General features: G+C 36.0%; 1 protein-coding gene across 3 annotated transcripts in view; it reads right to left on the bottom strand.

Annotated features, from left to right (window-relative positions):
* Nucleotides 1-27955, bottom strand: part of ULK4 (unc-51 like kinase 4) — a 213858-nt gene that overhangs the window by 65021 nt on the left and 120882 nt on the right. For all 3 annotated transcript variants that reach the window (XM_038126839.1, XM_038126840.1, XM_038126838.1), the window contains 2 exons: nucleotides 25318-25423; nucleotides 2431-2597 (listed from right to left, as the gene is read on the bottom strand). In XM_038126839.1, the coding sequence (XP_037982767.1) occupies nucleotides 2431-2597; nucleotides 25318-25423 (273 nt within the window). The remainder of the gene's footprint in view (nucleotides 1-2430; nucleotides 2598-25317; nucleotides 25424-27955) is intronic.

The raw sequence follows: 27955 nt of genomic DNA, 5'->3' as shown, positions 1-27955 counted from the left end.
TTGATACGTATGAGTTGAAAAGATAATGCCTTTTTCTGGGAAGGATTTCTAAATAAAAGAGAACTGAAAAGCTGTTTCTCCAGGCAATAAGTCACATTGGTATGTCCATCTCTGAGACTCATCACAATGACCTGGAATGCTAAAGTTCAAGGACAGAAAGTGCAGAGAAAACAAAAAATTGAATGTTTATTTTAAGGAAGTAAGCCACCTTCACTCAGCAAAATTTAAAACAGCTTTTTCTAATTAGTACATGGATGAGAAGATAGACACCTTCCATCAGGAATCTTTGACTACTTTCTTTAACTTTTATATATTAGTGTCTTTGGAAAGAGAATGAACAACAGCACTGAAGAAATTACATATTTATACGAGAGATACACACTACACCATTGTTAAACCTACTTTAAGTTGTAGAATCATATAATCACAGAATGTTAAAGGGTTCAAATGGATCTTTATGATCATCTAGTCACACCCAGACCCACCCCCAGGAGGAGACACATCCCACTGGACCAAGTTGTTCCTGGTCTTATCTAACCTAGCTTTGAACACTGCCAGAGCTGGGGCATCCACAGCCTCTCTGGGCAACCTGTGCCAGAGTCACAAAATAGAGTCCATACATCAAATGGAAACTTCAAATTCTTTTCAGCTAATGTGGATCACCTCTGGGACATATGACAAAACTTCTCCAAAACAGACATACAAATTAATATGAAAGTACTTGGACCACAAAGAGTGAATTCTTCTGCTGAACCTGGATACAGTTATCAGCACCATCCAGCATGAAGTACTGCAGCGCAATGGAAAAGTGGTGATATGTGTTGCCTATGCAGCTGGATAAGGTTATCACTTTACACATAAAATGTTAAATTAAAAAGGATTCAATTGAAGGTACTACCATCTGTAAAAGACAATTTAAGCATCAGAAATGGATAATACAAGAAGAATTGATTATGTTTTACAAGTTCAGATTTAAATGGTATCTTATTCAAAAGATCTCTATAAAAACAGTCCAAGAATAATATTTGTAATGCATTTAGTGACACATGAATAGTGGAATACTATGCAGTCAATAACTAATGACCACCATTCAATACAGTATGTGTACTGATGTAGAGCTTTTAGGGATCTTGTGATAAGTACTGTCAAGATACGTAAGCCAAGACAAGAAACACCACTGTAAAATACATGGGCACAGGACAGACCTGTGCTTCAAAACTGTTTTCCAGCTGCTCCCTGTTACTCATTAGACTTCAAGAGCAAAGCAGACTACTGTGACAAGAGATAAACAAAACTAGAGCTGGAGTTTCAGTGCATCAATCAACTGTTGTATTCAAGTAAAGCCAGGACAGAATTTGGCTTTGAGCAAATAGATTTAATTTTAAATCTAAATAAAACCCATCAATTCAATACTAACAATCCATGTGGCAAGATCCTCTCCTCATGTGTCCTCCAGAATAATTTGCCTCATCACTGCTGTATGGAGCATAAATACAGAATTCAGCTCTCTATGATTACACAGACTGATGCCAAAAATATGACAACAAGCAATTAGCTTACAAAATTTGATCTATGAAGTGATTCTTAGATGGAAATATCATTACAGAACTTGCTAATAGAGGACTTAAAAAAGTCAAGGTATTGTACCATCACACATCTAAACCAAATCAAAAACCTCTCAGTGAAATGTTGTTGATAACACAGCTGCTTGTGTAAATCAATGTAGAAAAAAGCTCAATTTTTAACACCAACTTCTTACATTAAGTCTACTTAATAAACCACCCCCTAAAAAACCCAAAAACCCAATCCCCCAACCATAAAACCCTGCAAACCAAAAAACACAGAACCAAAACAAAAAAAAAAACCCCAAAACAACCAACCCACAGAGGAGGGACTCTAGGGATTAAAGAAGCCATATCCTGCAAGGTATTACAACCTATCTGCAATCTTTTGAATCTCAGTCCTTTAGATATATTTCACCTGATAAATATTTGTTCTTCAGTGAATAATACCAAGAACATAAAACAACCTAACATGAAGACTACGTGTTGCTGTTTGCAGTGTAAATACAGAAGTTACTTCCACTTGACTAACTTAAAAATTTGGCAGATAATCTAAAAATAAAAGCAATATTTGGTAGATTTACATAATGTCTAAAAATTACTAATGCTTTTCATTCAGATGTTACTAAGAGGGTTATGTGAAATTTCTTTAAATTCTATTTTGTGCTCCATTTTTAAGGAGGAAGATGTCTTTGTTGGAAGAGGAAGTCCCACCAATACATGACTTGTCTTGGAAGACAAATTGAGTTTTCACAACACCAAAAAGTTCCATGAAATCACAATAGTGGGAGTCTCATTATTAAGGATAATAGGAAGTAATCTAAAAAATTGTTTAAGACAGTCAAGATCCCATGAGTAAATCCCATACCTGCAAAGTCTGGCGCACAATGTTTGCTGTATATGTCAGCATGTATTGCAAAATGTCAAGTAAGGACAGAAGCAGCACATTTGCTGTCTTAGTGCTCCTTTTATCATCTGCCTCCAAGTACAGGGCCACAGCTTCTGTTAGGAGATTACAGACGTGATGAGTCAGTCCTATGTAGAAAGTGAGAAAAAAAAAAAAAAGAGAAAAAAATAGGCTATCAGGACAAGAACAGTGTGGAAGGTGACCTAGATAAAATAGATTATGATAAAAACAAATTTTACATACTTTATGAATACTTACCAATTTCCTCTTTTTTTCCATTACTATAATTACCTCCTCTCCTATTCTGTTTGGACCGGCTCATAAAGAGAGTAAAATTGATATATCAAATTTGCTAACTGTGTGGATTCCTTAAATTAAAACCTACTTTGAATCCTAAACTTTTCTGTAGCATGGTCACAAGCATCTTTCACAACACCCCTAGTCAGAAGAATTTAGCAATATCTCCAGGCTGTTACAAGGTGACACTTAAAGATGGAACCTAGAGCTTCTTAACTGAGCCTAAAGTTTCTTCACTGGTCTATAAATTAGAACTGTACCCATATGCTTTAATGATAGAATCGAACAGTGCTGTGCTTAACAAAGAATACATTCAGAAGAGCATTATAAATGAAATACTGCATACTACATTAAAATGATTTTAAGATTTGTTTTACTGATGGTAGTAAAAACTTTCCTGAAAACATCTCCTTGTTTTGAAGGAGTTTTTTAAGCTCCTTTGGAATTCAATAGCATCAGCCCCTGTAGCTTGCCTAACCGCAAATCAATTGACATGGCAGAAAAATATAATCCAATTCAAGGCAGTAACAATTCAATTCAGAATCTTTCTTAGTTTCAAATATAAAGTGACTGAGTTCATTAGATGTTATCTTAGGCTATTTCTTTCAGATTTTCATAAGGCATGAAACATACTTTGTTTTTTAACAAAACCATAATATCTTTGCAAACCATCTTTTAAACTTGCAATTCACTTGACTGCACATACGTAGTAACACTGCAGTGTAACAGTATATTAGCTTCTAGTCTCCACGATGTCAAAAAAAGACTTAAGTATGTCATTGACTTCAATGAAGTAAAAAGTGTTCTTATACAAGTTCTCTTTTTAAAAGTCATTGTATATATTTCTACGAACATCAACCCATGATTGATATGAGACACTGTAGAACACATTATGTGCTTACATCATTCAGTTTTTGAGAACAGTCAAATTTTTTGGGATCTGAACTACTTTATTTTTGAAAGATACTCTATCAATTAACTAAACTTCCTACAAAATATTTTCTTCTCCTCACTGTTAGTATTTCCTCAGGAAATTAAATACATTTCATTTAGAATACAGTTATAGTTCCAGATCATTAAGACTCTTACTCTGCTTCTATCTCACATCTTCTGTAATTTTATGATTACTACCATTATTCTTTCACAACAGGTTATTGATGGATGACAGCTCAGGACAAGCTTTGAATTTCCTGGAGTTTTGTCTAAATAAACCAAGCTCTCAAAATGAAATAATTCTAATCTCACACATTTAATTTCCTCCTTCTTTTTTAGAGTGAAATTTTTGCTGCAGTTCTGAACACCTCATACAAAAATCAGATAGCCCACATCTGACAGTGACACATTTAAGTGATGTCACCAATACCCACAAAGAAGAAAAAAAGACATGTCTACCCAACACAAAACTTGTGGTTAGTCTATGACTCTTGTCAACAGACTAAATCAGAATTATCTTAAGGAAACAGTCCAGTAAGACTTGGTCCCTATCAAAGTGAAGTCTGAAAAATTGCCTGCAGGGATATAACCAAGTACACATTGTTTCTCTCTGTCTATGGCCACAAAACCCATAGCCACATCAAAATGAATGAGTCAGCCCATTCTTTCCAGATGGCTTACAAATAACCCGTAGGACAGTGACTTGGAGATGACTGCTGAGAAGGCCACTTTCACAAGCAAGCATTACATTGCATGGATCATCACTAAGAATTTTTTAGGTGGTAGTCACTCACAACACTAGTAGGGTTGACTCGGGAGTGAACAATGGGGTTGACTAGTAGTGAACAAACACACCAGGATCCATGACTGTGATCTGCAATCCTTTCACTTCCAGCTTTGAACAGAACCATTTGCTTATTCCCTTGGCTGTACCAGCTTGAGTCTCAGAACTGACTCATTTCTGTTGTTTGGTGAATAAGGAGGTGAAGCACTCAACTTTCTCTCCATCCACTGAGATATGAATAATATAATCACCTAGATTTTATTTTCTTGAGATGCTTACATCCTAAGGGTATGTGTATTAGCAACCCCGGCCTCTAAACACCTGAGATATTCATGTTTACCTAGTTAACTAAAACATCAGAACTAATGAATTTCATTTAGGTAGATACATGCTAACACAGAGCTATATGTAAAAAGATATGCAAGCCAAATTTGAAAATTTTGTGGGGTAAAAATTTCTTGGACTTAAAATACTTTTGGAAAATTTAGCACATCCAAACTTTATTATAAAGATGTCTAGGACCAATGTGTGCCTAATGTGCTGTGTGATTCATACAGAAACCTGATAAACACTTGGTTCCACAGATAAAAGTAACAGACTGACATCTTGGCCAAATAAAATAAAGTTCCAGGCATACTCTTTAAAGTACTTCATGTCACAAAATGAAAATTAGAGGCCACAGTTGTAGACATATAAATATATTCTTTGCTTACACCACAAAACAAAATACACACACTTTGTACTCAGAAGAGAAATTTGGGAAGCTGGTGTAATTTACAGAGACCATGACAAAACTCCATAGAAGTCTAATGGCCTTGACCACTGACACTAACCAGTTTGCTCAAAAGGCAGCTATAAAGATAAAGACTGACATGTTCAGCATTCAAAAAATTGAATTGCAAAACAGATAGTTTGGAAAAAAAGATACGCAATTTTATAAAAAGGAAATGGAATTCATAATTCAGTAAATCATAATACAAAAATCACATACACATCTCAAAGTTTCAGAAGATACCTTGATGGTTTTCTCCCACATTTCACAACAGATTAAAGAACAGCAACTTAATTTCCTAAATAAAGCCTAAACCAGTATGCATCTTTAAAAATTTCAGACACTATATTTCAGAGTCATATATAACAGACATAGGTTTCTTATGCATAAATTCTCAACTTTTGATTGGAAAGTGAAACAGGCTCTGATTGAAAAGGCCCACACTTCATGCACTCCTGAATTTTGCAAGTGATGGATCAGAATACAAAATCTGTATCATAGAGGAGACTTAAACCAAATCCAATTGAGGAAGGTTGTTCTACTTGGGCAAGCAACCGACATTCAAGTATTCTGGTGCTTCCAAGTATGTTGGCAATAGCTCACCCTCTCAAGAGAAAGCTGTTAGTGACAGTTTATATGGGTGAAAATAATGCACCATGATCTCTTTCAGCTAGGTATTTCCTAGTAAGAGAATTAAATAAAACCTTATAATTTAACCTATGACAGAGTTTTTTAGTTACTATATTAATTTGCATATTTCTGCAAACACTGTACTGTTTGTAGCTTTAGTTATAATCTGAATTTAGTACAAGACTTCATAGGGCATTAGTCATGCCTTGTATTTATCTGTAAAAGGAGGACATTCAAATTATCAAGCCTCACTGCAGTTCTCTGCTATTCAAATTTTGCTTAAAAATAAGGCAAAAGTTTCACTTTGTATTTGAATTATTGTGTTTAGAAATGAACATGATAGGAATTTTACAAGGAATCTTTTCTAACTGTGGTCCAAGATTTATATAAAAAGGATTGTATCCAAAATTTCTAGTCATGGATTTACAGCACTTGATAAACCTGGTATTCACAGCAGAGTATTTCTCCTGCCCAGAGACCCCTGCAAAGAACTGAACATGTAGCTAATAGTGCTTTATGAATGTGGACTGTGATGACTATGCTTGTGTTTTACACACCTTTCAAAAGATAAAAGGAGTCTTTTGGCCCATGATACAGCTAATCCCACTGAATGTGCCATGATACCCTCTGGAATGAAAGCTGAAAGGAGATTTTTTATTCTCACCTATTAGTAAAATGGATAAAGGAAAAGAAATCTTCACTTCCAAATCATACGAAACATCAAAGCACAGTCTAGGAAGCAATCTTCTAGGCAATCCTTTCATGCCTACCAGCAATTAGAGCATTCAACAAACCTGTCTGCTTCCAGCTGAAGAAAATGTTAGAGCAGGTGCACTTCCTCCGAACAATGCTACCGTGCAGCCAAGCAGCCAGCAGCAAAACCCTCAGTCCAGCAAAAAGCTTTCTCTTTGTTCCTCTCTGCACATTGCTCTCTGGAGAGCCTCTTTTCCCATTAGTACCACACACACTCAACTGACTCCCCATGGGTATTACCAAATGCACATGCATTAGACCTTTCTTCCTTATTTTATTTACAGAGCAGACCAACAATAATGACAGATTAAATAGAAACCATATTTTATAATATTTTAAATTTTGATGCTGACACTCAAAAATACTGCCAAGTAGAAACACAGGACTGATTCTTTCACACAGGAATGAGTGAATGTACCTGAGCAGTTAAGATACTCCATGATGACATAAAGATTCTTCATAAAACCTTATTTACCTACATAAATCTGGGACTCAGTTTGTATTCTTTGCATCACAGCCTTACTACCTAAGTTTTCTGTTTTGAAGAACTGAAAATAGGTGACATAAAGCAAATGGTATTTTTAGGGTAATGGCCTTTTTAAAAAAGGTTCATTGATTTTAATGTTCTTATTTGTTACCGTTTATGTTTTAGGAACTATTTGTGTTAGTACTACAATAATATTGAGGTAAGAATAAGCTAGGATAAAAAATTAGATCACCAATGTTTTCAAAATTTGGTGAGTTATGAATGTTACATCAAGTGAAAAAACAATTATTTGGCTGTTGAGCAGATCAATTGCATGACTCCTGCCCTGAAAATTATTTTATATTCTGATCTTAAAAATGAATAGTATCTAAAGAAGAAAATTTTGCAAATAGTCTATTTGCAAAATAGACTATCTTTTTTTGCTAGTCTATTCCTAGCCCTGGTAGAATGACTGGACATTTTATGACTGAAGAAACAACCACTAGGTTTTTAAGGGACAAAAACCTCATTTAAATTTATCATATTGAAGTGGTCAAGGGTCTCCAAAGCCTTCTCCCTTTGTGGGAGGAGTGGCTTAGCTTTTTCTACACACATGGAATGTAGGGCAGTCACCAATGGTGCCCAAGCAGGCAGTCCTTCCCTCATACACAAGAAAATAGACGTGGAAAGGATTATGACTACCAGGGAAGAAAGGCCAGTTATCACCTTCACTACAGCTAGGTTGAAAGCAGACTGGGAAGTTCTATGTTCTCTTGAGTGTGACTGCCTGAGAGGAATAAAGACCAGACATTCTCAGAAACAATATGGTTCTGCTTCAAGTCAAAGCATAACATAACTCTATTTTACTTTTTCCTGAGCTGGCAGTGTTTAGCTGTTATTGTTAGAAGGTAGTTTAAAGGTGGGAACTTTCTCTTGTGAAAAAAGACTGCACAATTGGAAACTCCACAGTGAGTCAAACTCTTCTGAACCTAAGAGAATCCCGCCAACACAGAAATCTGCTTTTTTTCTATAATTGAATCTATGGATCAAACACGTATTTGATTAAGACCAGCAGGTGTATAGATTAGCCAACTAAAATATAGAAAACCAGGGGGATTCTCTCATAAGTATCCAAGGGTAATAAAGGATAGTGAAAATGCAACTTGAACAATTTAGAAATAATAAAATCACCTACTGTTGAATGTGCTTTATTGGGCAATATAAAAATAATAGAATATAAGAAAGTAGTTAAATAAGGCTAGACTGTGGTTTCTCTCTGTAGAAAAAAATTGGTTAGAATGACATACAGAGAGAAAGAATATTTCTGAAAGCATAATCACTGATACCTTGAATGTTCCTGATTTGTTGCTGCTTTTGAAAATGAAAAAAATTTTAAAAAAGAAAAAAAAAAAAAGAGTTTCCCATCTGTGACAAAATTTCAATTGAATTCAGGGTTTTGTGTCAGATTGACTCAACCATTATATAATTCATTCAGAAAAGTTATCCAACATGTTTGAAATTCAGTTCACAGACATATGGGTACATAGCCCCAAAGTTCTGAAGGTGGGGGCTTTGTTCTAGTCAAGACTTCCCAAGACAGTCCTCATTCCTAGGAGTACATACACTTCATTGAACATGAACTTGTTCAACAAGGACGGAATGAAAGATCAGAAAGTAACTTCCCTTGGAAAATAATATAAGAACATTCAAATGCTTTCTAGTTACAACAGAACTAATACAAATATTTTCTACAATTTTTATGAGTGAATAATTCATAACTATAGACTGTAATAATATTGAGGGGATCTATTCACAGAGTTGATAAGACATTAAGAGTGCCCTATGTGAACAGCCAATTTTGATTTGTTTGGATGCCATGCTGCTGGCACCCAGGTTTGCCTGAAGCAAATTCACACACCCAAACGACCCTTTTAGTTGGATAACCTGAGGAGGAATAGAGGTGGAGGTAATACAGTGGCTTCCCAGGGTATATGTTTAAAATGCTTCTGTCACCAACTGTGCATATATTAAACACCTAATTTACATTCTTTTCATGTGGATTTAAGTACTTCTGTTGCTAGAGTTTTTTAATTTGTCAGTTGTGCAGTATTTGCAAGCACAATCTTGCATCATAAAGTACTAAAAATTAAATAAACCAAGACTTCAGTAAGTCAATCCAAGCAACATGATTTTATCTATCATTGCTGTTATTAAGCAAACTTAATAGCAACTTTTCAGTTAGATGTCTCCCCATATGTCAGAGACACATTAGACCTTGTGGCTCATTTTATAAAGCCCAATAATTCCACAGTATGATATACTTAAGTCAAAACCCAATACAGCCTATTTCATTACTTCAAGGTGTCAACTAAAATAAGGTCCCTTGGTTTTGTCAGACAGAAGATAGAGGATGCTTAGAAGATTTTCCAAACAGCAGGTTTTAATTATCTGCATGAGGAACAAGAATATCTAACAGGACACTTGACTCTTTGAGAGACAACGGTCTTTAAAATCTCCTTTAAAGCCTGTCTTGAGATATTACCAGCTGCTGCTTCACACCAACATAGAAGAATTTCTGCTTGCACATTATGAGTTTATATATAGTGTATATTTTTTAGAAAAACAAAGACTGCACGAGGTCCTGAAATTAGTGGCAAAAGCTAGGCAAAGTTCTTCACTAAGTTAAATGTGTTATTTGTGTAAAAATAGGAATGCTGTGCATTCAGCCAGATTTGAAGTCAGTAAAGATTCAGTATAGACTTTTGAGTTACTGCTCTGAAAGATCACGTCTATAACAATTACCATGTGATAAAATACAGAAGAATTTATACCCTGGGCTTAATTTTTAACTAGAAACTCTTCTAAAGATATTTCTATTGTAATAATAGACTTCCTGTCACACAAGATTAAACCCTGTTTATCTCTTTCAAATATCTTAACCCACTTCTGCTTTGACATCAACTTTCTCTTCTACCAAAATCCTTGAGAGACCAAATTCAAACTTAGAGAGCTGTCTTTTCAACAAAACCCATACAGACCAGATGCGAACAGCTTCAGAATACAGATACAACCCCAAACTGTTGTCACAAACTGACAGCACTCAATGGCTTTAATTGCTCTAGCTTGGCCTTCATCAGGCCCTGGGCTGGGAGTGATAAGGACCAATGAACCTTGGCTTCAGAAAATTCTCTGAAGTTTTCAGTTCTAAGTTGCAGAAATAACCCCTGGTTGAATACTGTTCCTACATATACTCAGCAAAGGATAAGGGTAAAAGCTCTACACATTTCTCTATTGAAAAGTCATGCTCTTTAAGAAAAGATATTAAATATTTATTTATATTCCTATTGGTCTATTTACATCAGTCTGCCATAAGATGAACACATAGAGTAGAAGTACTTGGATTTTTAAGTGAGCCTTTTACTGTTATTGCAAAAAAGAACATGAACAAAGGCTAGAATATCCCCTAAGTGGATTTGCTGGTGGTTCTTACAACAGGACTGAATCTATGCCACTGTTTCCTGTAACATCCTGTGTTATTCATCAATTACATTTTCAACAGAAATGAAAGCAGACAACTAGTAATTGCAACTGTCCAAGGTAGCCTTTGTGTATTTGCACTTTAATTATCAAAGGGCTTAAACAGAGGTCAGGATGTTACATGATAGCAAACCTGCTTCAGCCCTTATGACCAAATTATATTTTGTAGCCCCAAATTACATTTGCTTTAAGTCTACTCTTTTCCATCAACTGTTTTCCAAATAAGTCTTGGGGTAACTTTGATAAGCAGACCCCCTTATTTGCTATCATGTCACCACACTAATAGTGACACACCTGATTAAATCTCTAAAATCCAATCACTGACTATTCATTTCAGATTATGCTATTCTTCTTGTTAACTGGCTCAGACATACAGCTTGTATTGTTTGCATGGTATGCTTTTTCTACTCTGACCTATCCATGATTTTCAATCTTACCGCTAGGATCTTTGAGCTGGAACCCATCACACTGTGATCATGCTGTCACTAGTTATACCAGAAGTGCCCTACCTAATATTTGATATTAATATAACCTAGATCAGTAGATCCTTGATTTTCTGTCAGCACAGCTACCTGATCCCAACTGTCTTCACTTCAAAAGATTACATTGAGTTAGGTCAGCTGGTACCAGAGCTCAGTTTACTTAATCAAGAGGCTCTAAAAGAACTGTAGGAGGCAGTCTTGGCTCTGAAAGCACTGCAAGCCTGCATGTGTTTGATTTCTGTGCTCCATACCTCTTTCCCCTATTTCAAGAGAATCCACACAATGTGTATCCACGCATGGCTGTAATGACACTGTGTTGTGGATGACCCATAACTTTTTCATGCGGGTAGCTGTTGCTGGGAGTAATGAAGCCTGTGTCCGTATGTTAACGGACTGGCTCAGACTCCTGGCAAAAATTCCACATAAACTCTGGAAAGAGATCACACAGAAAGGTTTGGCCTATTAGGCTGTGTTGGTCCAAACCACCCAGCTGTAAAACAAAAATAGTGAGCTATACTGCCCTCCCCAGCAACAAACCGAAATGAATCCTGCTGCTAATCCAATGCTTTAATTGAGAATCTGGACACGGGTTTGTTTGAGGGCAACCAATTTCATCACAAGTGAAAAAGAAGTTAAGAACATTGATAAAACTACAGTGAGAGAGACGGCCATAGAAAAATGTGAATTAGACAGCCAGGATCTATGTGCATGCCTTGTGAAGATGTGCAACAGAATAGCAGGAGAAACTGTGTATGCAAGCACTGGTTTCAGCTTGGATAGAGTTAAATTTCTTCACATTAGCCCACATGGGGCTCTGGTTTGGTTTTGTGCTGAATAGTGTTGATAACACAGGGATGTTTTGGTTATTGTTGAGCAGCACTTACACAGAGTGGAGGGCTATTCTACTCCTCACCTCACCCATTAACAAACAGGTTGAAGGTGCACAGTAGCTGGGAGGGGACACAGCTGACCAGAGGGATATTCCACACCATATGGCATCATGCTCAGCAATAGAACTGAGGAGGAGAGGTTGGCAGGGTGGACACTGTTCCTGGACACTCTGGGCACTGTTTAGTTGGTGTTGAGGAGTTGTTTTCATTTGTATCACTTGTTCTTCTTGCATTTATTTTTCTCTCTCCCCAGTTTGTTTGGGTTTTTCTTTCTCTCTCTTTTCCTTAGAATTTTTTTAATTCTTCTTAAGATATCTTTTTAATTATTAAACTACTTTAATGTGAACCCACAAGTTTTTTTCTCACATTTTTATGCCAACAATTCTCTCCCCTCACTGGGTGAGAGCTGATTGAGAGGCTGTGTGGTGCTCAGTCACCAGCCATGGCCAAACCCTGATAGTACCTTTTGCTTTTTCTCTACAATGCCTGCTCTGCTGGGCACAGGTGATTTTTAGGCATTAACATACTTACAGGATCACAGGAGGTTTACCAAGTTGCTTCAACACAAGGAGCTTTCACCATGCTGCCCCAGATTGTGCTTCATGTTTCACTTATGTGCACTGGGCAGTACCACTATGCACCTACATCTCACTACACACATATATTTCTCTTTCAGCCTGCTTATGACCAGACCACTGATTCTAGAAAGCAAGTTCAGACAAAGAAATTCAGCTTAACAAGATAATGGGGGTGGGGAGAAAAGGGGAGCTTGCAATGAAGGACTCATGTTCCTTTGTTTCTACCTCCCATGTTATCCCAAGTGAAGAGACAAACACTAAGGATGATAAAATTTAACTGTAGCTTGAAAGAATGAAGTAATATCCACAGCATTTTCTAAGACATTATACTCTGCAACAAACTCAGAGGTCACTGCTTCCATCCAGGTTTCAGGATTGTAATAGATATCCTATAGAATAGGGTATCATGGCACATTTAATACACTTCATGTGAAGAAAGACTTGTGTTTCAGAGAGACAGCATGTCAAACAGATATAGGGATGCCCAATGTGTTTCATTACAGGAAAGCACACTTTTCCAGATGGAACCAATATGCAGTTCCTACCAGTAAATAGATGAGACATACTCAAAATTTTCACTCTGCTCTGTTGAAACTAGCTTGTCCTTTGCCTTTGTTCATCAACATTTTTAGAAAGAGAGAACTGACTAGCCTTAATACACATGCTCTGTGCTTTTAGGGAGAGGGACTTAAGAAGTAGGCTAGAAAAGTAAACCGTGGACCTAGTGAATCTAGATTTAAGTCAAGTAAATGCAGCTCTGTTGGGAAAACTGGAGAACTCTCTGGAACTGGACTGTCAACTAATCATGTGAGAACTGGAGAGAAGGTGCAGCAAGTAAACACCAGAAATGAGAGGCATAGGTAGTTAAATTTTCAGGACAAGCAATTCCAGGGCACATAGAGTTCAAACATTTTGCACCATCTGGCCTGTTAGAATACTGCACCAAACTGGGAGAGTGACTACAATTCAGCTTGGGATCCTGGATGTCACAGGGAACACTCACACTGGCCAGGTCCATAGAAACAAATGAGGAATTTACTGCAAGGAGTTGTCATTTTGAGGCTTTCTGGATGTGTTGCTGTAGCACTGCATTCTGTGCAGGACTGCATGCACACCTTTCATGAACACAGGTTTTCTTTCAGGGCGCACAACAGAACACCCTAGTCAGTTCTTGCACTCAGCCCAGACTGGGAATCTCTGCATCCAGACTGATCCCATAACGCACAGACTTGGTCTCAGCGACTGCCTGACCCATAGCCTAGGCAAGCAAAATTCTGTAAGCAATGATGTTCTTCCTATGTCTTCTGTCAAAACCTGTAAGCCTGCCTTGAAATTCTGTGCCTTTGGGTATTCTATCTACCTTTTCCTTATCTTGCTTATGACTTTTGCTCACAGTATAGACAAAATGCTACCTCTAAATTCATCTTCTAGTGTTGCTGTTTGAACCACATGTTTTCTTAACAACATTCAATGTAATTCCAGAAGAAAATGCCTAGTAAGTAACAGTTTGAGATTTTTTCTTCTAGTAAGATAAATAATGGCATAAACCCACAATTCATGTCATTCTGGGCTGAGTGATGGGATCAAAATACATGATATCTGTCTGTGCTTATTCAGCAAAAATATGTATTGGAAAGCCTGTTCAGCCATCATGGATAATTTTACTGTTCTTTCAGTCTTCACATAATACATATAGTAGCATTAGTTCAGCTGTCATCCAGGGAAATAAGTTGTATTTCACAGATACATCATCAGCTAAAAACTGTATGTCACAATATGGACATGTTAGCTAGGAAATATGATCTTTTAAAAATGTGAATAAATCCATTAACAACACTTTACTGGATTTTTTCCACGACTCAGTGGAATAGGGATTAGAGGTTTTTGACTAAGCAATCTGAAATACAATAAGTAAGGAAAGAATGGCCCTCGGGAAAGACTAGACAAGTTGAAACTGGATGGATGCAAGTGAACAAGAAGTTTCTTATCTTTTTCAAAGGTGGGTGGTAGAGGGAAAAAATCTTCTCAGTTTTTCCATTCTCTTAAAAGACAGAAGACAGCTTTATAATTCATATAATTATCCTATTTCTTCTCCTATTAATCTGAAAAATTCAAAGGGAAACACAGTGCTTTCCTCAACCAAAACAAAGGAACAACTAGCTGATGCAATATCTTCTAAGAACATGGAGACATCTATGGAAACATTTAAACCTTATTTATAAAACAAAACTTCCCAATGTTTATCAAGTTAGGGCCTCTTTAAGATAAAAGTAAAATTGATTTGCTTGAAGATTAGATCAGAAACCCATGACATGTCCTCAAACACATGCCTTTGCAGACACATTTGTCTTCATAAATCTATCTTACATAAATACCATCTTGGTTCAATCAGGAAAAAGCTTAAACAAAGATGAGATTTTTTTTTTTTTATTAAGCCTGGATAGATAAGGTTGGATTACATTTATGCAATGTATTTTATTTAAAAAATAAATAATCAGGTAAGCATCTACATTTTTGTCACAGCAGTTTAAATAACCACTGTTCCTCAGCTGGGGGTTTCAACTGCACCTCAAACAGGTTCCCTCATCAGCTGACTTACAAAAACTGACTACATGCACATACATTGCTATAAAATGTAAATGATCATGTGCAATGCTATAAAATGTAAATGATCATGTGTAACTACACACAAAATTAGTCACCCTATCAGATTTACAAGGCATTGATCAAATGCCACAGGAAAAACCTACCAGTTACAGAGTGGTAGCTTGTCTAAATAACTTGTATGAGAACACAAACACTCACCTGAATATATACTGCCTTAAGATGGTGTAAAATCCATATGTAAAGACTTCAAAAGAAATTTAACTATAGAAATGAGTTACTGAATATAAAATGCACATTAAAATGTAACTTAAAATGTTTCAAAAAGCTAAGCTAAAACAATATTATAAAATTAGATCCTGAAGAGGAAAAGAAAACTTCATCCTAAAAAGAGTACACCTAAATGTTATTTTAGGCAAAAGTCTGAAAAATAAAAACTATTTTTGTGGAAGAGGAAGAACATCACAGGAAAAGTCTCAAGTAATATAGGCTACTGCTTTATATTTGTGTAAAAATTGGGAATTTCAAAAGGCTTTAAAAAATATAAATAACTTCAGTTTGTCCATTATGATGCAATTCCCTTTCTGATTTAAAGGGGAAATGATTTTTAAGTTAATTGTCCACAAATGGCTTAAATATCTCTATTAAGTACACAGCTTTCCTGAAAATAACTTAGAAGACAAAAACATCTGGCTGCATGGGAGCTATGATAATCATTGAAGACACTTAAAACAAAACAAATAAAAACCCCAAACCATTCTTCAAAGCAGTGAAAAACCTCAGATTTCATTTATTTGTCCACTAGATAGATCTGGTTCTGCCAAAAATAACTTCTTTCAGTAGGATCATACAAGTGTATCTGAAGAAGCCTTTTCCCTATGATGTAGTTTAATTTTCTGTATAGTACTTTGTACTTTTGTGACTTTACACTTACCTCAAATTGGCAGTGGTACATTGCTTTCATACTGAGACTGTTCTAACTGCTAGAACAGAACATATGCGATAGCTCTACAACCTATGGCTGTAGTAATACAGTAACTGTATTTAAAATGCGTCTCTTTTCAAATATACAATTATATTTTTAATTTCATCTCCTAAAATGACCTTTTAGCTTACTAATTATATCTGACAAGATACACAGGTGTGTCATCATAATTAGATTTATTTTCTGTAACAAGCAATTGGCATCATCAATATTTAACCTGTAGCTAATATGATTGGTACATGCTTACCTAGTTATTAGTTTTTCCTCAAACTAACCCAATCCACTAGTGCTAATATATATTATTTGAATTGCAGTTCATGGGAATACTAGGATAATGTCAAATGACAATGCCTGAATCAAACTGCAGGAAAAGCAGCACCTAGAGTAAATGCAAAGACCACAGACTTTAGAGAGGAAGAAAAAAAATGTCATTTTCATGATTAAGGATGAGAAGGAGCATAAGGCTTTGAAGACTTTCCTGGTTTATAGTCCTGAGTTCATTATCAGGAAACCTTTGGATACCTACAACCTCAACCCGATGGGAAATCCGTGCCTTTTCATTTTAACAAAAAATTTTATTTTCTCCATTTTGGTTTCTTTCTCCAAGTAGTAGCAATCAGAGTATTTACTCAGTCAAAACCTTAAATATTAAATTTGTCTAGGTGTTGGACAGGTATAGAAAATGTCTATTATGGTGGGCACCTTAGAATTTAAAGACAGTCTAGGCTTTGACATTGCTATATTTATTGAACTAACCTCCCATTGTTAAACTAAGCTGATCAGTTGCACAATCAGACATCTCCATAATGCCTCTCAGATGAGAATACACTGGAATTCCAGGACTTTTAGTATTTTTTTGTTATTATTCCGTTCTTTTCCATCAATTAGGTGTTAAAATGAGACATGTTAGGTAGTGCAAGCAGACAGCTATTCTGCAAGATGATCTGCTTGGCTGGCCACAGGTAGAGAAAGTATCAGGACACCTACCCCAGCCAAAGAAATACCAGTTCTCTTTTGCAGTACAGCGCTAGAGAGACAAGATGAAACAACTTGTTGAGCCCTTACTCACTTTTTTTTATCCTTTGAAGTTCTAGCAAGCATGCTGTGACATTTTGTGCCTTATGGGTATGACTCTCAACAACAACAGACTTGGTTCTACTTGAATGGCATAACTGTTCCTTGCAGCAATTACCATTTCTATTTTCATCCTTTTCAGATGGCTGCATTGATGAATATGACAGGATGACACAGGTTATTTTTTCCTCAAAGACTTCACTACTACCATGCTATTTCGACATGATTCCCACGTATCTTTTATGATACTAGTCTTCTAAGTTTACCTATGCGATGTTACACACTTCTGAGTGATTGGCATTTTGGGTCAGAAAAATATACATCTTAATACTGCTAAAAAGCATTCTGAGCTTCATGACATCACAGAAGCAACTTCTTCAGGTCAACCCCCATTGAAATCTCATATAGACTGTAACTCAAATGAACACAAGACACACAACACAGGACTACTATTTTTAGATGTTCACAGAGGCACTTCTGTGCTCAAGACCTGAACTAACTAATACAGCACTGGCAAGGAGCTCTGAAGAATTTACATCCTGCATAGCAGAGGCTGCAAGGTGTACTACTGGAACTACTCAGACAAGACTATACATTTATTTTTTCTATTTTAAAAATATTTCTTATTTTACATTGATTTAATTAAGAGCATTTTGTTTCTAAACATTGACTAAATACAGAAAATTTGCTTTTAGGTTTTCACTCTTACCGATTTTCCTGATTTATTCTCCCTGTCAATCTCTCTATTCCAAATCACAATAAATTACATATGAGCTAAGTTTTACAGCAAGCAGATATAAAGCACTACCATAAAACACCTTTTCTATATTCAGTCACTAAACAAATACTTTGTTCCAGCACATGTCACAGGTGAGAAAGTCATATTACACAGAATATCACCATACAGCTTCAGAAGGCTTTAAGCATTCACCCAAACAGGGTAAATACATACCATATCAGAAGGTTTCAAGCATCTGCCCATATGGAGCAACATCACTTCAGAATGCTTCAAGCATCTGCTCTTTCTTGTTCTTCAGCAGAACCTTTTACACCCCTCATTGTTCCTGCATTGCAGCTGTGTGCCCTCTGTACCCTTTTGTGATTGGTCAGTGCACCTGGGCACTCCATGGCTCATTGCTTTCAATACTGTTCAGCTGACCTACACAGCTGTAGCCCACTGGGGATGAGGCTCAGCCATAGCCCCACTCCCAATTACCCAATTACACAAACTGTGTACCTACAATAGCTCTATATTGTAGCCTGTAAAACTTCTGCAGGAGACTCCTAGGAAAAAACAGAAGCTAGTCAGGAATGAGTAAATTACTTCAGAACCAGTCTGAATGCGTATCTGATTTCTTCACAGACTAAGTCTGTGGGTTTTATTTGTTGTTGCTTTTTTTTTAAAGGGCATATTAGTTTAAGCAATGTATTCTATAGAATTTTTTAACTACTGCCTTTTCTTTGCAAGCAGACTTCTTCTGTATGACTAATCCAGGTTCCTCTTCTTGATCACCATCTTAAGAGATAGTTAAATTCTTCCACCTTGGAAGAAAATGCTGCGAACTTTGAAGCCAGCTACTCCAAAAACTTTTTTTACAAGTTTTACCCCTAAAATCCAAGTCATGTGTAATGACACACCAATGTCTTCTCAGTGTTGCACTGTAGTTCAGACTACAGTTTAGGTGGATGCAGCAGGGAAGAAGATCTGGGTTATCAACTTACTGCAGTCTATTGTCTAATTTCACGGACACTGGTCATATAGCACATGACAAGATCTGGCTAAGAAGCTACAAACTGTTCTTTAAAAGTGTGCTATGGGCACCATGATCAAATGTCTTTCAGAGACTGAAGCTGAAATCAAATTATCCCTGAGGAAATGAAAGGTAGAAGAATATCCTCCTACGGTTTAGGTAAGTTAAAAAAAGTTTGGGGTCTATCTAGAGCTCAGAATTCATAGCCATCATTGCGGTAGTAATAACAATTACTTTGTAAAGATCTGTGTATTTAAAAGACATTTTCTTTCCTTTATTTTTCAAGAAATAGGTTGAAATTGGATGTTGGTCTCATGAGTGTCATTTTTTGGATCTGCAGGTATTTAACAGACTTTAACAATACAACACACAAAGACATTTGAAATCTAATTAATCCCTTGACATTTGACTAAAAGTCAAAGAAATGGACCACAAGATGAATAAGGATACTTCAGTATGAAAACTGATCTTTCTTTCATGAGGTGCAAATGAGTTAAGATCATCTGACTACAAACTTTATTGCAGATCTGTTCTTTTTAATAACTGTTCCCTGCTTTAAGCACCTAGCATGCTTTCTTAGTATGATATTGAATATTATGACTGCTGTAGCTGACATTATACACTTCCACCAAAGGTCCTTAGGAACTTCAGGTTTTACAAAAACTGCTTAAAGTTCCAGTACTACTAATAGCAGTCACATTTTCACACAACTCAAAGACTATTTTTATTGTACTAAACCCCATAATTCCCCTTTAGTTTCTGAGATTCAACATCATTAAGACATAAAGTTTAGGATTTGCTCACCATATAATGGAAACTTGTTTTTAACAATCAGACAAACATCTCTGATTATACTGCTAGTGGTGGTTACTTCAGTATGGTAGCCAAACACAAGATCACAGCACTACAGTCTGGGGAAAGGCAATTCTATTCAACATGACTGTATTGAACTTTATATATAAATCATCTCCTTCATCATAAAAAAATTGGTGACTGATTTATGGAGTACAACAGGATTCAGAAAAACTAAAAATGTAAACTCACTCATAAGCAACACTGGGCTGAAAACAGTTTACTAATCAGCCTTGAATAACAGTGGAAACTTGGAATTACTTTTTAAACATGCTGAAAATAGCTTTTTATATAAACATAATAAATGTGATGCATTATCAGGAATAAATAGCTGCAGACAGACTATCAGAAGTTATCCACCGCAGCCTACAAGATCTATTTTCTAACAAGATGTTTTGTTCATTTCTTCAGAATGAAGATCCTTGCAAAGCAGTTAAAGTCTTTGAAAGACATTTCTCTACAATCTAACATGATATACCCAAACTCCTCCTATAAACAAAATGATGCAACAGTTAGAATGAAGACAGTTCTTGCCTTTGAATATTACCCATGGACAAACCATACTCAGAGTTGGAAAGCATTGCTAACTAGACAACAATTCAACTTTTTCTGGTTTTAATTTGTACAAACTATGTGAAAAACAAACAAAAATCCCCCAAAAATCACAAGTAAAGAAAGAAAAGCAACAAAGAGACTGAACTGAGAGCAAAATAAAAAGTTAATACATCTGTTAATTGTACTTGAGTACAAGAATATAATTACACTAAGTGCTGTGCTACACTTGGCTATTTATTAATCATCTCATCCACATAATGAAGCAGCCTTGCACACTCACAGCACTCACTTTTCAAGCAGCCAACCCTGACTTTGTGGTTTGTCTTACGTATAAATTTGTCAGTATGTCAGTGCTTATCACTACACACACATCTAAGAGAGACAATATGTCTTTTCAGTAGACTGCTCTAGTGCCTGCCTACAGAAACAGATGATCAACCACTGTACTCCTACAACACCTGCTTAGGAACTCATAACCTTAGCATCTAGAACAGGGTTTTCATTTTAGAGTCAACAAATGTCAACCCTTTTAACACGACAGGCACAAAGTAATGTATGGCTAGTTTTTTCATGACGAGTAGAACTAAAAATTACCTATCTTCCTACAGATCTGCATCCTATATCTCTGCCTACCTCTGTGCCAGTTAAGTCACCATCCTCCTCACTGATGACTTCCTGCCCCTATTTATGAACCTTGGTGCTGCTTTGTCCTATGTCACCCAACTATAAGCACACCCTCCAGTGTGAGTTGCTCCCTTGCACTGACTGAGCCTGTGGAGTCATTTCATAGGTACCCTCCTCAGGCATTGACCAACACACCATTAAACTCAGTGGTTACAAACCCAAAACAGATACTGCAGGCATTCTAGAAAGAAAATGGGAAGTGAATACTGAAAAGGCCACAGAGATGTATTGATTAACAGATCTTTACAGTACATAATGCAGAAGTATATATCTATATTTTGTACATGTCATGTATAGCACTATTCTATTTGCTGTGTGCTAGTACAGAACATTTAATTGATAAGGCTTTTGTCTTTCTCTAAATTATGGCATTAACTTGGGTCTCTGTCATCAGATACTGATTATTATAGATTGAATACATATTTGGACCTCTGTGCTCTCTCAAGTGAACTTAAAATTGCCTGATGGGAAAAGATGGGGAAAGGGAAGAAAGAAAGATTGGCAGCTGAAGCCAAGACAGAGGAAGAGAGGGTAAGTGTCACTCTCTTAGAAGACCTTCCTGAAAATGACCACAATTGTCTTGGTTTTTTAATATCTTTCCCTAACTATTCACAAGGGACCCTATATTAATCCTACTCTCCTTATTGAATTCTAGTCTCAGTAATTAAACTGAATCATATTATTCCCCTCTGATTATTAAGTAGAAATTGTCATTAATGTTAACAGAACAAATGTTTAACAGCTGATAACACAAGTACAGGCCATTTTAAATTCCCTCTGTGACTTCAGTTGCATATGTTATTCTCCATTTCACCTTTAAATATTTTAAGTGGTTATCAGTACATGTCTGATGCATTTTAACACAAAAGGACACAGTTCAGGGAAGAAAGAAATTAATACTAGGCAATCCACCTTCTATGAGAGTTGCTGAAATACACAACCATATCATTTTTAATAACAGGAAATCACAGAAGCAGTAATGCAGAAAGTGCCATCATACAAGATTTCCTTGAGAAAGGGGAAAGTTCAACATGTAAGCTACAGCCCTTAAAAAAAATCTATCACCTCATTTAACTCCTTTGAGCAAGTGAAAGTTCTGAAGACTAACAGGCACAAAAAGAAACAGTGACGTGGGTCTCTAAATGATCTGTCTGCAAAAAAACAGCTTCTTGGCAGCTGAAGAAAGGCATGCACAAAATTGGAAAGAAAACGTCATTGTTAATGCTGTGATGCTTAGTTACAAAAATCTTGACAGGACTGACCACCTAACCTGAGTTCCTTCTAATATTCAGCAAGTATCTAAGGTTTTTAATTTCTGAAGCCCCATATATATGAATTAATTATCACACTGTAAAGGGGAAATAAGGGGAAGTAATGAAATTATGAAATTGACCATAATACTCTGTCTTCAGCCTTTTTTCTTTAACACAGGAGAATAGCTCATGAATGTTGAATACCTTCATTAACAGCACAGACACAGTGTTAATAGGATGTATTAACATGCATGTTCAGCAAGTTTAGAGATGACATTGAAGTGAAGAAAGCAGCTGATGTGATGAAGGATTGAGGGATTCAGAAAGAACTCAAGAAGCTGAAGAGCTCAAAAAAAAGGGCTGCCAGAAACCTTTTAAAGTTTAACAAAGGCAAATAGAAAGCTCTGCTCTTGGGAAGGAATACATTCATGTAATAGTACAGGCAGAGTCTGAAAATACACACATCATGTGGTCCACTCTGCTAAACATCTTGGTTGCCCTTCTCTGAACTTGCTCCTGCTTGTCAATGTCTTTCTTATAGATTGGAGCTCAAAGCAAGACACTCCATTCACTGGAATGGAGAAGAATAATCATTTTCCTTAACCTTTTTGTTTTTCTTTCTCCTTGCAGACCTCTTTTGCCTTGATGGCTGCAAATGCACACTACTGACTCATGTTCAGCTTTTCTACTTGGCTCCAGGATATTTTTCTGCAAGAGGAAGCTCAGTTTTCATTTTACTAGATTGCATTCTTCTCCATCACACAAAAGTCATTCAAAAATGAGAAGTTAAATGCCAAAGATATGGCAGCAAAAGTTTAAGGTATTTTCCTGATGTGAACACTATATATTTTCAGATGGCAATACAAAGGATATAAAAGCCCTCTAGTTTATACAGAATAACTTCTCTCCCCTTTCAATTCAAAGAAAATCTAACAGTCTGCAATTACAAGATCCATACTCTCATAACATCCTTAGCAAACCAAATTTTAGAAGTTCTTTACTTGACAATTAGGCCCTAAATCAATAAAGCACTGGCCAAAATCCAGGTTTCCAGTACTCTGAAGATTAGCCAGTGGGGAAAAGGGATGAGAGAAGATGGGGACATTTGACTTGAAATAAACTATTTTTGGCTGCTGTTCTGCTTTCTCCAGTGTGGTTGCTGAAGTTCACTGAGCCCAAGTTAGTGTTATCTAATCAGTATTAGCCTGAAAATATTATTGGAGTCATTAGGTCATAGCACAAGTAAAAGACTTTAATAATATTTCTATCCTGTTTCCTTAATTTGGAAACTATCATGACTGAAGAGATGTGTTTTATTTTTGGAGCAGATGAGAAGTGAAAGAGCACAGACATACTACCAGCAGCATAAAAAGCACACAGGAGTTTGCTCTGTAGGACAGTAAAGGAGAGATATTTAGGGAATGGAGGCATTTCTGCCATGCTGTTAAACAGTTTTGCACGTAATTTGCCACACAGAAAGGCAGAGGCATATTACTTTAAGCAAGGCATGCCAATTATGTGGTTATAGCGCTTGTGGGACTTGAACAAACTTCTTTGCATTATGCAGTTTTAACAAGTTACCCTCCTGCAACTCAGGTCAATGCCAACTTAGGTTTTTGCCTGACAGAGAGCAGATGTGCCTAAAGATAGTAAAAGCACACATACATCTAAATCGCAATAAACCCCAAGCAGTTTTAAGTGTGATAGGCAGTTTGGTGAGAAATAACCAAAGAATCAGAACCCTATGAACCAGCCCTTTCCAAATTAGTCATACTGTTCCATTTTTTTTTTTCCCTGGCTCTGCTCTCCACTAACACACCACTAACTTCAGAGTGGATCTGTTTGCAACAAGAAGAGAGGAACATGTTATTTAACAACAATGTCAAGTTCCAGTTTGTCTCTTGAATAATGGCATTGCCCATTCAATGCCTTAAGACTAGAAAGATTCAGGAATTCAGCTGTCTTGCTTTCTGGGTCAGTGTTTAAACTATTATGCCGATAATGAAAATGAGGACGTGATTCCTACTACCCACCTTGATGGATTCATAGGCTGGTATGTGTACCAAAAAATAGTACAAATGGTAGCACAGACCTGTATTGCTAGATGTCACTCACCCATTCATGATAAACACAAGAAATGCTATCAAAATGTACATCTCTAAACAAGTTTGTAATTTATATAGATTTCCAATAGCAGAAACCTTTTCTTCAGAACCAATTTCTAAATAAAAGGAGCGTAGATAATAAAATGCAGTGAAATGAATCATAGAATCATAGAACAGTTTGGGTTGGAAAGGACCTTGAAATGTCATCTAGTCCAAACCTCTTGTAATGAGCAGGGACATCTTCAGCTCAATTAGGGTGCTCCAAGCCCTGTCCAACGTGACCTTGAATGCTCTCAAGGACAGGGCATCCAACCACTCTCCAGGCAACTTGTGCCAGTGTTTTATTACCCAACTTAGGTGGTAAACATTTCATGAAAATATGCAATGATTTGTAGACTAAGACTTTATAGTCAGCTTGGGTTCCACCCCAGTAGTCTACATCATTGGACTGGAACAGAAGCTATTTCTTAAAAGTGTGCACAAATACTGCACAACTTATCCTTTTACAGGTTTAACCAGTGAGAAAAGGAAGAAGTCTCTCTACAGAAGTCTCTACACTCTTCACTGTTATGGTCAGTACTCTAGTCCATTACTTCCTTCCCAAGCCATTCTTTACAGGCATAATGTAATTTTCAGTTAGTAATTCTTTTATAAGCCCACTTTCTTGGAAGAACAACTTTCTCAAAGTTAAATTTGTAATCAAATCGGTAAGGAAGGAGGAGGAAGTGATGAGGAGGACATCAGCTATAGTGTGATTATCTAACAACCACTACAAAATCTAAATAGATAGTAGTTTCACACAGTGCCAGATACTACACACTTGGAAATTGGTCAGAGAATAAAGGAGAATAAAGATGGCATACCTTCTTGAAAGAGTGTCATCATGTTCATACTTTTGTTAGCAACAATATTATTCAGTAAGGCAATTACAGTTTGCATTGTATTTCCAAGTATACTGTCCTTGTATCTCTGCAAAAACAAAACAAAACAGTAAAAAAAAAATCTACTATTCTTTTTGCAAGGCTAGAAGACTATTACCTTAAAAATGTGGTAATACAAAAGCAGTACTTTCTCAATACCTTAAAAGTCAACATTTAAAAAACTGTAAAACCAGCCAAATATCTTAGTAGATAACATTAATTTCAGGGACCCAGTTCTACAACATTAGCCCAAAACTTTTCCTATGTTCTTTTAAACTAAACTAATTCTTATCTAGGTCTAAAATGTGAGGACTTTTTAAACTGGCATAGAACTTTATCAACCTCATCTCTATATATTCAGAACCAGAAATATTTCCCTTTGTATATTTCTTTTATTAATGACATTGTTACTCTTTTCAGTCTCAGGTTGGTAATCCCACCATAAGTCTATTTGTTTTTTTTCTTTGTATACATTCATAATTTCACAGACACATTCAAGACCTCTGACTGTATTGAGTTGCATCACTTTTTAAATGTCTTTCTTGTGTTTGAAGATTGCTTCAGTGACTTTTCACAATTGTTGAGACTACAGTGAGAAGAGGAAGGCAGCAATGTTTACAAAGAAATTTATTTTCTTCTGTTATATTCACTACACTTGCACATTCAGCCTGAAAAGAGTGGATAAGGCAATGGAACCAATATGTGCTTAATATACACACGAGGGACAGTAATAACTCAGATAACTTCCAAGAAGCCAAAACAGGAAAAGCCTTGACAAATCTGAGTTTAGATGTAAATATAAGCCTAAGTACTTTTCAAATCTCTCTAGAAGGTTCAGGAAATATTTTGTCCAATTTTCAGACTCAAAGCCAAATAGATACATACATCCAAAGTGAAAATAACAACTAAGAAAAAACTGTCATGTTTCATGTGTCATAGGTTTCTCCCATGCACTTAGGTACCTTCCATGCATCCCTTTCCCACCAAATCTCTCAGTATATTGGTATTGCTCAACTACTTCACTGCCACAAAATACACCATTTATTAAGGTCCATCTCCTGTCTGACAATTGAAAAAAATTGAAGTTGAACATGATTAAACTTGTCTGAAGTTAAGCATTTCAGCTGGTAAAAATCACTTCAGTTCTTGAATACAGTCAAAGGAATACCTTCTGTTTCTGCACTGAAAAAATAAAATGCATTATTTCCTACAAATACCATGAAATATATGTATTAAGGTATAATACATTAACAGAAAATTAAATACATAAACATTCTTTCTATTCACAATAAAGTGCTTTTAAAATAGACCATAAGAAGAGACAAGGAAGAATACTTCACAGCCTTTTGAATGACTGTAGTTTCTTACCCAAGCCTTAAAAATATATATCCAAGACCTCTTAAATTCTATTTACTTTACATAGCATTTTGAGACGTTATTTATGATTTCCATAAAGAACACAATAAATATCTGTTCCTCTGAAGGTTTGAAATACAGCCTGATAAATTCAAAAGCAAAGTTGGAAAGTGTAAACATCAGATTCCTCAAAGCTAAGGTAACCAATACAGGAAACAGACACCATAAAGCCACGGTAGTAAAAGTAAATTTGAATTTATTTTCCTACAGCTATCTGAAACATAAGAAAAACATTATTTTCAAAAGATAATGTGTTTATCTGGTAGTCTATCATCACAATATCTTATTAATTCTCCTAAAGAACCCCTAGAAAACAATACATTACATAGCAAGAATTACTATTTCCACTACTGAAGATAGTGATACATACACTAAAAACATAAAATTAACAAAAGCAAAAAAAAACCCCAGATGTCAAAACAAGATCAGACTCAAATATTTTCTTTGCAGATACAGTATTTCTATTACTGCTTCATATATTTGAAGTGAACATCTTCTAGTAAAAGTCCCCTTTCAGACATGCAGTTAGAAGAGAAGCTGTTAGTTGTTTATGATAACAATCTTTCACATTCACCAGGTTAGTAACATTCCAATGAAGCCATTTTTGCTTTTAATGGACATAAATTGCACTTTGCAACTCTCTGCTGAACGACCAGCGCTGATGTTTTCTACTTACATCAAAGCATAACTAACAAAACTTATCTTACCCTAAATACATACAAATTAGAATTCAAGATGCAATGTAGATATCTTGAGGAAGGAAAACGGTATCCTAATGAACTAAATAATCATACAAATGGTATACTCAGCTATATTACTAGTGATTTTAGGTATGTTCCATGATGGGTTTTGACAAGATATTAGGTTCTAAGAAGCTACAGGTATGCTTTACTTATCTAAGCCATCAGTGGTTGCCGTTAGACTCAATTTTAGAGGTTTATATAAAAATATTTAACTTCATAATCTATCAAGGAGTAAAGCTGATCTAATTTGTGTGCACAGCACCACTGACTGTGGACATTTAATGAACAGTGCACTTGACAGCTTTAATAAAACATAGCATTTGCCAGCAGAGATAATTAGAATTGAAGCAGTAAAATTCTAGTGTTTGGCAACACAGATGAAACAACTTCATTAAAATGTACAGCTTCGGCGAATGAAAGGC

The sequence above is a fragment of the Motacilla alba genome, chromosome 2 (genome assembly GCF_015832195.1).
Source record: "Motacilla alba alba isolate MOTALB_02 chromosome 2, Motacilla_alba_V1.0_pri, whole genome shotgun sequence".
In the NCBI taxonomy this organism is placed as follows: Eukaryota; Metazoa; Chordata; class Aves; order Passeriformes; family Motacillidae; genus Motacilla; species Motacilla alba.
Note: the sequence above shows the minus strand (reverse complement) of the source record. Positions and strands in the feature narration are given on the sequence as shown.